Genomic DNA, 13435 nt, shown 5'->3' with positions numbered 1-13435 from the left:
AGGAATGCTCTTAAATTGTTAAACAGTGTTATCTTTGAACAGAAGATAAACATTTCTGAAATAGGCAGCGGTATTTAGTGTTCTTCCTGGAGTGTGGTTTCCTCAGTCCTGCAAAGTATACATCAAGGGGCTTTAGCATCTGGCTGCACTGAAATGAGTTTGGAGCTACTTCAGAACAATTGATTTTGCAACTGCCAACTAATGAAGCACAGCAGGTCTAGATGAATTAGGAAATGTTACAGGTGTAGTTGCAGAAGACAGGTGGTGCTGTTGATCAGGAGTGGTTGCTGCTATTAGCCTAGCATTCATAGAGTGCCTGGTGAATTCTCATGTGATTCAGCATTCCAGAGGTCTCTCTAGCTGTCTTCCTTCCCAAGGTATGTATGACAATAGAGTACAAATCACCACAAATCTTGCCTTGAGTGAAAAAGTTCTACATGTCAGAATGTGAAAAGAATAGTATTTTAAAATATCTAGCAAATCTGAGAAGCTTTTTCACAGTCTTAGTGAAACAGACTATGCTCTGGTGAAGAAAAGGAATCTCCTTCACTGCTAAAGTGTAAGTGACAAAGTGAACGCCTGCAAACTAGAGCATTCAGTAGAATGGAAATCCCACACTGCACTGATGTCTCTATTCTTTCCTGTTTTTCCCCTGTAGATATGCAAAGGATTCATGACTACATGCATTCATTACAAGAGGCAAACTAATCATATTGCAATGAGGTGGAATTTTCCCAAGTGCTCCACTGTCCAACATGCCCTTATAGGAAATGTACTTACAAGTTGGGCCAATAATATCAATTTTTGATAGAGTCTTTTGGCAGGACCCATTTAAAAACACACACGCCAAAACCTGTGGCTAAACTGCATGGCCTACTATGCTTGGCCAGCTGTGGGTTGAGTGAGTCCTGGCAGCAGCTAAGCAGTCATGGGCTGATCCTGTCACTTCCTCAGTTTATCTGTCAGTCTGCAGTCCCTGCGTACTTCAAGACAGGCTAAGCGATAGGCAGCATTATCCAATGAACGTTTTACCACAATGCCATGGTTAATAAAGATTCACTTCTATGTAGTTGTGCCTCCACTAATTTGTCCCTTAGCTTCCTGGTGAACCTCAGAATCACCTAATCACATATCCTATTGTTGTTCAGTTCCAGTGTATAGTTCATTAAATAATGGTAATAAGAAATTTGCTTGGAAGTATTACAAATGTGAGCAGGCTTTAAGATCTCATTAAAGTTTTTTACATTTATATTCTTGATGCTTGATGACCGTTGCTCAAAGTCACTAATCCCTTTATGTAAGGATCAATGCCATTCCAGTTAGCTAACTGTATGGTACTATGGTCAAGGTCTCCATTAGGGAGCCCTGGTACCTTACTCCCTGTTCCACTATAGTGACTTGTGGACAGGATCTCATTAAGGCATTAATGGGTCCAAGGAAAAGTACACTGTCATCATGCAAAACAACCCTTACATTCCAGTAATTGTTAACATTTTTTGATATCCAACAAAGGCTGCTTTGCCTCTCAAAAACTTATTCCCTGGAAATCTTGTTTGTCTTTACAGTGCCACTAGCCTTGTATCTTACACTTCTACTGCAGACCAACACAGTTACCCACCTAAAACATCCTTTAGGTTATATTGTATTGGGCTTGCTCTCCAGACTTAGTGTCCTTAATTAAGAGAAAATGAATCACACTTCAGTTCCACAGCAACCAGTGAGAATTAAACCAGGTATGGCTACTTTGTCCTACTGATTTCAATGTACATGTGACTCATTTTCATGTCTGAACCTATGCATGCTTACTGAAGCAGGGCTTGCTCCCAGGGAAGTATGCATTGGACTATGGCCTCAGGTTGCCACTTCCACACATAACAGGCTGCTTAAACTTCATTAGAAGAAATGTGATTTAAACAGCCTTAGTGTAGCACCACACACACAGCACTGCACATTACACTAGGACCCCAAAAATGTACACTTGGGACAGGTATGAGATCAGAATGCTAGTTCATTTTCTCTGAACTTTCTTGAACCACTGCAGACCTCTTCTGAGACCTGGAAGCTCAAGCTGAATTTTGCTCCAAGTTCTAATTTGCGACAATATAAACAAAATGCACTGTAGTTTAAAGATAAACCTACAGAAACAATGGTTAATAAGTCTCCCTGTCACACACAGCACACTGTATTAAAGTAAAAATGGTATAAAAGTGTAGTGCAATATACAGGCATGCTTCTAGTAGTTACCACCTACCACCACTGAAATACTTCACAATTTGTGGGTGGGTCACTTATTCAACCTGCCACCAGCTGAACTGTTGCTCAAAATTCTTGCCTAAACTATGTAACGCAAGCTTGCTGAGTCAGAGCACTACCACATCTGTAATGTGACCTTACTCTTCCGGCTACTTCCCCTCGCTCTTTATTTTGTTACCCTGGCAATGAAACCTCAGGACCCAGAGTGCGGGCGGAGGAGAAAACAGCATTAGTGTCCGCGACACAGAAGCGGGGAGGAAACCCGGCAAAAGGAACGTCACCTTTCCGGACAGCTTCCCCCCCTCCCCCGTCTTCTCGCTCTTCGGGGTGCAGTTCTACGAAGTGAACAAACGATCTCCTAGTCCTGCTAGCACCAGCCTCACCACAAAGCTGCCTCCGTCCCGCCTCCTTTATTGAAGACTGCGCCCCCTGCCTTCACTTTTACGGTGTTGCTGGAACTCCTGGTTGCTCGGAGAGAGGAGTCCGGCGAACGTTGACGGCGCTCGGTGTGCAATGCTGGGCTCTTTGGTGTCTCGCACTGAGGCCAAGCTCTTCGTGTTCCTTTCACTGATTTCAGCAGTTAGGGGTAAGTACAGCAGTGACGGAGTTGGACGCTGCGACTTGACAGTGAGGGTTACTCATGAAGCCAATATTAGCCAACGCCCAGCTCCCTGGCCTTCAACTATCACTTCTTCCTTACTAGAATGAGTTCCTCTATCTGACGGGAAGAGCACCTCACGTTGAGGTAACGCTCAGTTTCTCTCTGCTCTGTGTGTGAGCTAAGTTTAGGCTGGTTCTTTCTCCAGCCCAATGATGCGGCAAAAGTCATGCAGAGGCAGAATGGGCTGTATTACTAAAAGCAGTGGGTAGGGGAGGGAGAGTCCTATATTTCAGTCCTCCCCCCACCCCCTAAAAACTCCCTGGAAATACAGTATTAAGTCAGCGGGCCATGAGTTCTAATTTTTAAGCCAGTTTGGAGCGTGCTGTGGGAGTTTATCACGTACAGGAGCTCTTCCCCCAGGCGTTCGACTAGGATCCGCACCATTCACCGAGGAGTGTCCCATCCCGGTGCCCTGGCTTTGACATCTGTGCTTCCAGCCTGTGCCCAGGGTCTTACCATCCTGTTCTCAGCCATGCCTGCCGTTTAACAATGAGAAGAACTGAGCTGGTGTGAATGAATAACCATCCAGCAGTCACCCAAGTAGCATTATAAAGAACTGTTGCACTTATTACTGATATGTTCCAGCATTTTATATGTTCTAAATGATTGTTAATTTTAAGTTATTTATATGCTGATGATGTTTTTTAACTGTATTTGTACTTTATGAATGTTGTAAGCCACCCTGAGCCTGCCTCAGCAGGGCGGGCGGGCTATAAATCAAATTAATAAGACCAGGTTTAAGTCAGTATGCTAATAGAGACTTTCAGAGGATATCAGTATTCAGATTAAATAATCAGGAATAGTACCTTTGATTTAGAATCATCAGTGCTAATTAATTTAGTGAGTCATGACTGGTGGGTTAGTAACTGGTTAAACAGCAGGTGAGGAACCAAGTTCTATGGAAGGAAGGAAGCAGTGAAATTTTGTATTGGAACTGGTGATATTTTATTTGTCCATAAATGATCAGGAGTTGGGAGTGAGCAGTGAGATCCAGGTTTCCACATGACACCAGTTTTTTCAAGACGATGGAAAGCAAAACAGACTGTGAAGAGCTCCAAAAGGATTTCTCCAACAACATGGCAAATTGATGATGCATGTTGGGGAAGGAAAAAAACCAAACCTAAGTCTGAATTGATGATGGCAGAACTGGCAAGTCATGGTAGATGGCTTCTATATAGATCGCTTATAATAGCAGTAGCAAGAAAAAAGGCTAATTCTGTGTTAGGGCTTAGAGGAAAGGTATTGAATATAAAATGGTCAGCATTATAGGTGGACAAGTGAGGGACTGTGATAGGCCTTTTCTACCAACTGAGGGGACTCACACAGCCTCCTATGATTTTGGGGAACCAGGTTTCTTTTAAACTGTAAACCTTCCCTTCAGTTACCAGATATTCTAAAGGCAGCAGGCGTAAAGGCCATGGGTTCGCTGCTGTGAGGTAAGTTTTGTGGATAGTAAGTAGAACATGGAGATCACAGTGGAAGGAGTTGTAGAAATAATGAAGATTTATTAAAGGTTGATTTCAAAGAATAGATCAGCAGCATAGTTTTCCAGATAGAGGAGAAACCTGGTTGAGACAGAGAAACGGTTGCCATCCCCCTGATGGGGGCGGGGGTTCCCCCTGCTTTTGGGCCCCTCAATCTGCCACTGCCCAGCTGGCCGGCAGGGGAGCCCCACTCCTGAAGAGCTCTGGCGCGCCCGACATAACAATGTCACCCGGAGGTGATGTCATAGTATTAGGCATGTCATGTGGGGGATGCTCTAGCATTTGGGTAAAAATTGTATGGTGACCATAGAGTTTTTGCCCAAATGCTAGAGCATCTCCTGCATGACATGCCCGGCGTGATGACATCACCTCCGGATGATGTCATTGCATGCACGCCAAAAAGTCCCCGACAGAGGACTGGAGTCCCCTGCCGGTGGCCAGATAAGACCTGGCAACCCTAGACAGACAAGTTTAAGTCGGTTATGGCTTCAGAGTGTGATTTGAATTTTTCTTTAATGCTTTCAGAGGCAAAGAGGCTTTTACTGACTACCCACTAGGTGGGATCCTCTCATACCCACAGGACTCCACCCACATCAGACTGCCCTTTCCCAGGAGTCAGACTACATGGTACAAGGTCTGTTCATTACCAGAAACCAGGTCGTAAACTAACTGGGAAGCAGCAGGGCTCAAGCCTCCACCAGGATTCCCAGATGCGGGCAGTGCCCTCTCTGTGCTGTTGGGCATCCCAGGGTTTCCCAACAGGGGCAATTTGCCTCCTGGACCTGGGCTGCTAGGTAGCATCATGAAGCTGCTCAGACAATCAGGTTATCAAGTTCAGTCAGTCCTGACTGTCTTTGTAGCAACTTAAGAAGTTTCTACAAGGCACAGAACTGGTCTTGTTTGACTGTTTTTGTAATGATAAGAGGGGAAAGGGGGCTTTCAGCTGATAATACTGTCTGTGAAGAAACAATAGGGAGAGAGAAAGAGCATGGAAAGGGGAAGAGAAAGGTCAATCCATCTAGCAATGGATTCAGTGATTGGACTGAAAAATGTATCCTGTAGTCTGCAGCACAAATTTTGATGTAAGTACAGCTAGATTCAAGTCCAGGAGCACCTTAGAGACCAAGATTTTGGAGGTATAAGCAGGGCCAGCCCCAGGTTTTTTTGCGCACTAGGCGAGGCTGCCTTGTGGCGCCCCCCCCCCTCACCGCAGTCGCAGATCCTCTGAGGGGCCAGTCCCTAAGGCGGCTGGAGGGCAGGGCACGGAGCCTGGGGGATTCAGAGTGAGAACAGCTGCCTCCCTGAAGAGAGCCGCGCTCTGGAAGCAGCCCCAAGCCCGCCTGCCCGGCTCTCCCCTCACAGAAGCCCTGGCCACCGGGGGGGGGGTGGCTTCCTGGCTGGGGGGCAGCTGTGTGCTTTCCTCACCCGAGTCACCGTCTCCACTCAACCCAGCCTGGAGCCAGGGCAGGACTGCCGGCGTTCCTCTGGGAGGGCGGTTGAGTGGGACGTGGTCCGCGGGGGTGGTGGTGGCCTATTTCGGATTGCCAGGTATTGGAGGGAGAGAGAGACCCTCATGTGGGACACCTTTGCCTGCCGCCTCTCCGGTGAGGCCGGCCGGCCAGAGGCTGCTTCGCTTGTTGCTCCGCTGAGTCTGGAGCCAGCCAGAGCAAGCCTACCCCCCCCAGTGTCTTCTTGGCTTCACCCTGTCCGTCTCAATGCTCCTGCTCGCCGCCAGCCGCTCCCTCCCTCCCTCCCTTTAGGTGACCCTTTGGGCTGGACACTGAGCAAAGCCCGCAACTTCCCCATCGTGGCGGCGGCGCCCCCTCTTGGGGGGGGGCGCTTGGATCACGGGCTGGCACCCTAGACGAGAGTCTAAATTTTGACAATGATGGGCCGGCCCTGGGTATAAGCTTTCAAGAATCAAAGGTCCCTTCATTGTTACCTGATGAATCAGAGGTTTCTTCATTGTTACCCGACGAAGGGAGCATTGACTCTCAAAATCCCCCAAAATCTTGTTGGTCTCTAAGGTACTACTGGACTCAAATCTGGTTATTCTACTGCAGGACAGCACAGGCCAGCACAGCTACCCTCTGAAATTATCTGATGTAAATAATTATCTGATTGTAAGTAATGGATCAAGAGAATTATGATTTGCCTTCACAGATGGGATACTAATAATTGTACTATTACTGTGTCTTGGTGGCCCGGCCTTAGAGAAAGAAATGGTTCCCATCTCCATTTTATCTTTCGCAATGGGTATGTGTGATCTACCCTGAATCCATCCTGGCTAAATTTGCCTTGGTAGCCATGCTAGGAGCTAGCAATGCCTTGTTTTGGAGAAGGTGAGATCAAGTATCTCCTAAGGTGATGCTAAGGAGTCGCCAAAACGTTGAGTGGGAGACTGATTCACTGAGGGGACATCTGCGTGTCTACCCATTGCCACAGGTGCTTGCAAAGCCAGGTACCCACCTTGGTCTCTCAAGGTAATTTCTTCAGCAAATGCAAATCTTCTTGAGTGCAGGCCCGTAGCCAGGATTTCTTGCGTCAGGGTGGCCTTTAAATTTCTCAGGGGGCACCTAATTGATTTTGTTAAAGGAAGTTAAATTAAGTGCCCCTTTCACCCAGCTGCATTTGATGGTCTCCCCCCCCCCGAGAGGGGGTTTCCCCAGCCTGGACCCTACCCCCCCACACACCAACTCACCCTGTAAGCAGGGTAGGAAGGTGGTGGAGGAGAGAGCCGGTGCACTCGTCCACTTGGAGAGCCCCCAGCCAACCACCTGCCACTCTCCCTTTTACAGGGGCCAGGTGGGGAAGGCAGGTGGGATGGTGAGGCGGTGGAGGAGTGTGCCTGTGCGCTTGTCCACTAAGAGGCCCTTCAAGCAGCCAAGGCCGAGCATGGCCAGCCCAGGACAGAGCACTGCCGCAGCTGCCTCATCTTGTCTCCGCTCTCTTCCACTCATTCCACCCTCTGCTTGGTGTCATCGCTGCTGCCGTCTCCCAACCCCCTCTCCAAACAACAGCAGCAGCAGGCCAAGCCCTGGTAGTAGCCGCTGCCGCACGCATCTTGTCCTCCCCAGCCAACCGCCTGCCCGCCATGGCCTGCATGGGGCAGGGCTGCTCATTTTTCATTGTATATATTCATACAAGTGGCCAGCCCGGGAAGGAGTGCTGCTGTAGCCACCTCGTCTCCACTCTCCTCCACACGCTCTACCCTCTGCTTGGCAGCAGCATCACTGCCGTCTCCTCACCCTCTTCCCCAGTAACAGCAGCAGCAGGCCAGGCCTGGGTACCAGCAGCAGCCGCTACTGCTGCTGTGTGCACCTCGTCCCTCCCGGCCAGCCGCCTGCCCACCATGGCCAGCATGGGGCTGCTGGTTTTTCATTGTATGGATTAATTCAAGTGGGGCTGCTGGCAGGTGGGGAAAGGTAAGGGACAGTGGCAGCGAGTCCTCTGGGTAGTCCAGAGAGTCGGGGGGGAGGCTTGGAAGGAAGTCGGGGGTCCTGGCCCTGGGAGGCCCCGCTGTAGTTACGAGCCTGCTCGAGTGCAAAATCTGATTACTATCAAGAACTCAGGTGAGCTGATTATTTTTTGCTGACCTTACTTGAAAGTCTTCTAGCCTACGGGCCTGCTCCCAGGCATGGGGGAAGCCTCCACTCTGCCAGCCCTTTTGTCCACCCTGCCTGGGTGCAATCTGCTTTTGTCACTTTTCTGGGAAACCCCTTCCCTCTTTACTCAGTCAGAGTCAGGAAATCCATACATTCTCATGCTGGACTCAACCCTGAATTCCTGGACCTTATTTCTTTGGAATTCTTTTGTGCTGGCTTCTATAACTTGTCAGTGTTCTGCCAGCCAAAACTGCAGTCTCATACTTTCCACTTGCACAGAGAGTGCTAACTCTGCTTTTCTTTCTGTGGGACATTTACTTGTCACAGAGGAGCACCCCTCCACTGCCTTACCTTATTTTTTTCCCTTGTGATCATTTGGAAGTTCTGCCTAAAAACCATACTCTCAACCTGTGGTTCAATGAAACAGACAACATACTGGAAGTTAAGGTGATTTTGGTATCCTGATACTTGCAGCTTTAGAGAAAAAGAAATGGAAGAGATGGGAATATTTCGGTCTTTAGCTCTCTGTGTTGTGGGGGCAGAGGCCTGTGGCTCAAATTCTGAAAGTTATGGTGATTTTGTTATCTTGGGACTTACAGCTTTAGATAAAAAGAAATGGAAGAAACTGAAATACTTCTCTCAGTCTTTTTTTGTGTGTGTTGCTGTTGTCCGTGTATGGCTGTACAAGGGGGGAAGCAATAAAACTGGTTCCCCAAATATGGAAAGTGAGGTGATTTCGCTGTCCTGGACTCTACTTCAAACAAACAAATGCGCCCAAATATTCAGTTCATGGTTTATGAGAAGCCAGTATTTACTGTGGGTTCTGAGATGCATTTGGAGATTTGTTCCAAGTATCCACTATATGACTGGTGTAGTTAGAATGTTGGTCTAAGATTGGGGAGACCAGAATTCAAATCCCTACTTAGCCATGAATCACATTGTGTGACCTTGGACTGGTTACACACTCAGCCTAAGTTGGGAGGAAAAGTGACAGTAGGAGGAAGTATTTCTATGCAAATTAAATATTTACTCAAATTGTCTCAGTGAAACAAAGTTTCAGACCGATGGCACCTTTAAGACCAACAAAGTTTAATTCTGGATATAAGGTTTTGTGTGCATGCACACTTATTCATTATCTCAGTGAAATTCATTAGGCCTTTCTTTTCTGGTTTTGGCTCCTCGCCCAGTAGGCGCGCACCAGCGAGCTCTGTACGGTGCAGCCTGTTCCGCGGTGGCTAGGAGGGGATCCGGCTGTGCCGGTTCCCCCCTGGGGCCCCCATAGAGGACCCCTCAGCCATGGGGCTCGAGTACTGCCGCTCTCGAGGCGTGATGCCAAGGGATTGAGGCACACTTTGCCCCGAAGGTCCTATTGCTGTGGCTCCATCATGGTACCTAGAGGCACACAGCGGTCGAGTGTTCAGGAGTTTTAGCGAAAATGCGAGACATCTCGGCAATTTAACGATACTGGAAGAAATGTGAGTGAATTTGCATCAAGCGCATGAACTTTTAAACGGGCTCTGATACCCCCCACCACCAGCAATAGGGAAGGGAGCAATACCCCCCCCAACAAAAATGAAACTATAATTTAAAGCCTTACCAGAATGGGGGATAGAGTCCGGGAAAATGTTATTTGAATGAGCAAGTGAATTGCCACGCAAAGCGAATGACGACAACCCCTCTTAAGAACTTTTACAAACTTCCGGGAAAAGAAACCAATGAGTCGACAGGAAAAAATGGCGCTGAGGAAGCTTCCTTCAGGTGCTGGCAAAATGTCATCTCCGGGAGCTAAACCGGAAGACAGTACAGACTTTTCAGCCATATTAGCTGTAGTACTGCGACCCCTACTGGACCAAATGTTGAATCTCAACCAAAATTTTGAAACACTCCAAAAACAGATGGTAAGGAACTCTAATGCAGTCAAAAAGGTTGTTTTAAAAACATCTGTACTTGATCAAGAAGTAGACCGATTACAAAAAGAAAGAACCTCTGATAAAGAACAAATCCTTAGGCTTCAAGCAGAAAAATCAGCCTATGTGATTGAGGTTTATAAGATTATGCATGGGATAGAGCAGGTAGAGGTACTTTTCTCCCTTTCTCACAATACAAAAGCTCATGGGCACTCCATGAAATTGCTGAGCGATCGGGTTAGAATGGATAAAAGGAAGTACTTCTTCACCCAAAGACTGATTAATACATGGAATTCACTGCCACAGGAGGTGGGGGTGGCTACAAGCATGAACGGCTTCAAAAGGGAATTAGATAAGCATATGTAGCAGAGGTCCATCAGTGGCTATTAGCCACAAGGTATAGATAGGGACTCTGGGGCAAGTGATGCTCTGTCATCTTGGTGCTTGGGGGGGTCAACAGTGGGATGGCTTCTAATGCCCTGGACCTCCTGATGGCACTGGTATTTCTGGCCACTGTGTGACAGAGTGTTGGACTGGATGGGCCTTTGGCCTGATCCAACTTTGGCATCTCTTATGTTCTTATGTGCTGAGGTTTCAAGATGTTCTAGAACAAAGCGGTGAGAATCTCAAAGAAATCTTCTCAAGTATTAGCCCCAATGACAGGTATGATACGTGAAGAGTTATTAAGCAATCTGGATTTGGTCTATAGATCATACCCCGAATACATAAAGAAGAGAAACCTGCCTGGGGAAATTATAGTCAGATTCTCGAAAAGGACTATAAGAGGCGCAGTTCTCAAAGCTACCAATGGTAGATTGAAGATTAAAGAGTCGGAAATAAGAGTTCTAAAGGATGTACCATTTGAAATCAGAAAGAAGTGAAGATATTACAAAGATTTAACTACATTTCTATAAAAGAAATCAATAAGCTTCTACCGGAAGGATTAACATTCAAGTACAGGGATTTAAAAGAAAAGATTGACTCTGTTGATAAAGCAAAATGATTTTTGGAGAAAGTTCAAGGACTACCAAAGGAAAACAGCAGAAGAAGAGAAGAGTCATCAAGAAGAAGGAGAATACAGCTTGCGTGGCTTCAGAAGTTCAGAATTGGGTACAACCAGTTCATCTAAAGAAGATTCCTCATCAGAATTGGGAGAAGCTGCACTCAAATTACCCAAAGGCAAAACTGCCTTTTATAAAGATAAAAAGAAGGGAAGAAGAAACAAGAAGATAATGTAACATAATGTAAGATAATGAGACATAAACACTTGAAGAGATAATTATCTTGCTTACTTGCTCAGAGCAAATACTTAGATTTTAAGCTTTTTCTTACTGTTATGAACTGAAAAGAAGCTTTACTCATGTATGACTTAATATGGGAAACTTGAATAAGCGTTTACCACCAATATATATAACTCCTGTTATCCTTTCTTTTAGTAATGCTGTCCTATCAGCTGTAGTCTTAGTGTGTACCCACCCCTTGTTTCTATGAAGTGTGTAGTATAAAAGTAATAAAAAAAATTATAAAAGAAAGAAAGAAATTCATTAGGCCTTTCCAGTTTGGTGCAGTGGTTAAGAGCGGCAGACTCTAATCTGAAGAACTGGGTTTGATTCCCCACTCCCCCACTTGCAGCTAGCTAGGTGATCTCAAGTCTCTCAGAGCGGTTATCTCAAGAGCTGTTCTCTCAGAGCTCTCTCAGCCCCACCTACCTCACAGTCACAGGGTGTCTGTTGTGGGGAGAGGAAGGGAAGGAGATTGTAAACTACTCTGAGTAAAGGGTGTGGTATAAATCCAACTCTTCTTCCTCTTACAGATTTCTCTTTCTTTGACTGAGATTCTGACAATTACAAATGAAAAAAATATACTTTTAAAACCACATGATTGTTGATGGCATATGATTCTTGGAAATATAAATAATTTCATATTGAATGATTTAATATAGATTACTTAGACCTGGATCAGATTCAGCCCCATCTGCCCCCCTCCCTGAAAACTGAGAAGTCTGCACCCCTGCCAGAGACAGGCCTAACAATTGAGTTCCCAGAGGTAAAGTTAAACCACTCTGCCACACTACCAGGCAGAGCTACCCTTTGAAATGTCTGCTTTTTTACTCAGGCAGACCCAGACAATCGCTGCACTCTCTCTGAGGAAGATCAGAGCTACTTGGTGTAGTGGTTAAGAGTGGACTCTAATCTGGAAAACCGGGTTTCATTCCCCAGTGTTCCACATGCAGCCAGCTAGGTGACCTTGGGTCAGTTACAGTTTTCTCAGAGCTGTTCTATCAAGAGCAGTTGTCTCAGAGCTCTCTCAGCCCCAGCTACCCCACAGGGTGTCTGTTGTGGGGAGAGGAAGGAGATTTTAAGCCGCTCTGCGACTCCAAGTGAAGGGCGGGGTATAAATCTAACTCTGCTGCTGCTGAGCTTTCCTTCAACTTCCCATTCCCCTATCTGAAAGGCAATTGGATGCTGAGTAGCATTCCAGTAAGCTCCATGGGTGCAATCCTTCAATCCCTAGAATTAGACGGAACATCATCCACAGCTTGCTGGCAGCTGCACAAAGAACCATAGCGACACACTGGAAATCTCCATCAAGCCCTATGATATCCAACTGTACATAAAAATACGGGACTGTTTAATAATGGAAATAATCACAGATCACATTCACCAAACGGACATCTTCCCCAAAACTTCCGCGGTACCCCACTGCTTACCACCCTCCACTGAGAAAATTGTCCATTTATACTCACTCTCTGTTTTCTATTAATTAGCCAGTTTTTGATCCATAAAAGGACTTGTACTTCTATCCCATTACTTTTGAGCTTACTTAGGAGCCTTTGATGAGGAACTTTATCAAAAGCTTTCTGGAAGTCAAGGTAAACAATATCTATTGGATCCCCCTTGTCCACATGTTTGTTCACCCCCTCAAAGAACACTAACAGGTTAGTGAGACATGATCTTCCCTTACAGAAACCGTGCTGAGTCTGCCTCAATAGGTTTTGTTCATCTATGTGCCTACTAATTCTTTCCTTAATAATGGTTTCCACCAATTTACCCGGTATCGACGTCAGACTGACTGGCCTGTAATTTCCCGGATCTCCTCTGGAACCCTTTTAAAAGATGGGAGTGACATTAGCTACTTTCCAATCCTCAGGCAGATTTTAAGGAAAGATTACATATTTTTGTCAGGAGATCCACAAGTTCACATTTGAGTTCTTTCAGAACTCTCGGATGTATGCCATCTGGGCCTCGTGATTTATCAGTTTTTAAGCTGTCTATCAGTTTTAGGACCTCCTCTCTCGTCACCTCAATCTGACTCAGGTCTTTCAACACCCCTCCTGAACTCAGCGGTTCTGGAGTGGGCAAGCACTTCTCATAGGGTTGCCAAATGTTTTTGGGCCAGGAGCAGGGGGCTCCTGGCCTGCGTCTTAGGTGTGCGCGTTACCCGGAAGTGACGTCGCACGCTGGGGGCGGGGCCATGCCATTTGAGGGGAAAACAAAGAGTTTTCCCTTCAAAAGGCGTGGCCCT

The 13435-nt window shown here is 46.4% G+C and overlaps 1 protein-coding gene across 1 annotated transcript in view; it reads left to right on the top strand.

The window, feature by feature from the left end:
• Positions 1-2446: 2446 nt before the first annotated feature.
• LOC107114261 (complement decay-accelerating factor-like) overlaps positions 2447-13435 on the top strand; it is a gene marked incomplete at its 3' end in the record, with an annotated part of 59945 nt that continues 48956 nt past the window's right edge. Inside the window, exon 1 of the mRNA XM_015415705.1 lies at positions 2447-2839. Coding sequence (XP_015271191.1) covers positions 2767-2839 — 73 coding nt within the window. The remainder of the gene's footprint in view (positions 2840-13435) is intronic.

Source organism: Gekko japonicus, unplaced genomic scaffold, assembly GCF_001447785.1.
Source record: "Gekko japonicus isolate JY-2015 unplaced genomic scaffold, Gekko_japonicus_V1.1 scaffold4420, whole genome shotgun sequence".
NCBI classification, from domain to species: domain Eukaryota; kingdom Metazoa; phylum Chordata; class Lepidosauria; order Squamata; family Gekkonidae; genus Gekko; species Gekko japonicus.
Note: the sequence above shows the minus strand (reverse complement) of the source record. Positions and strands in the feature narration are given on the sequence as shown.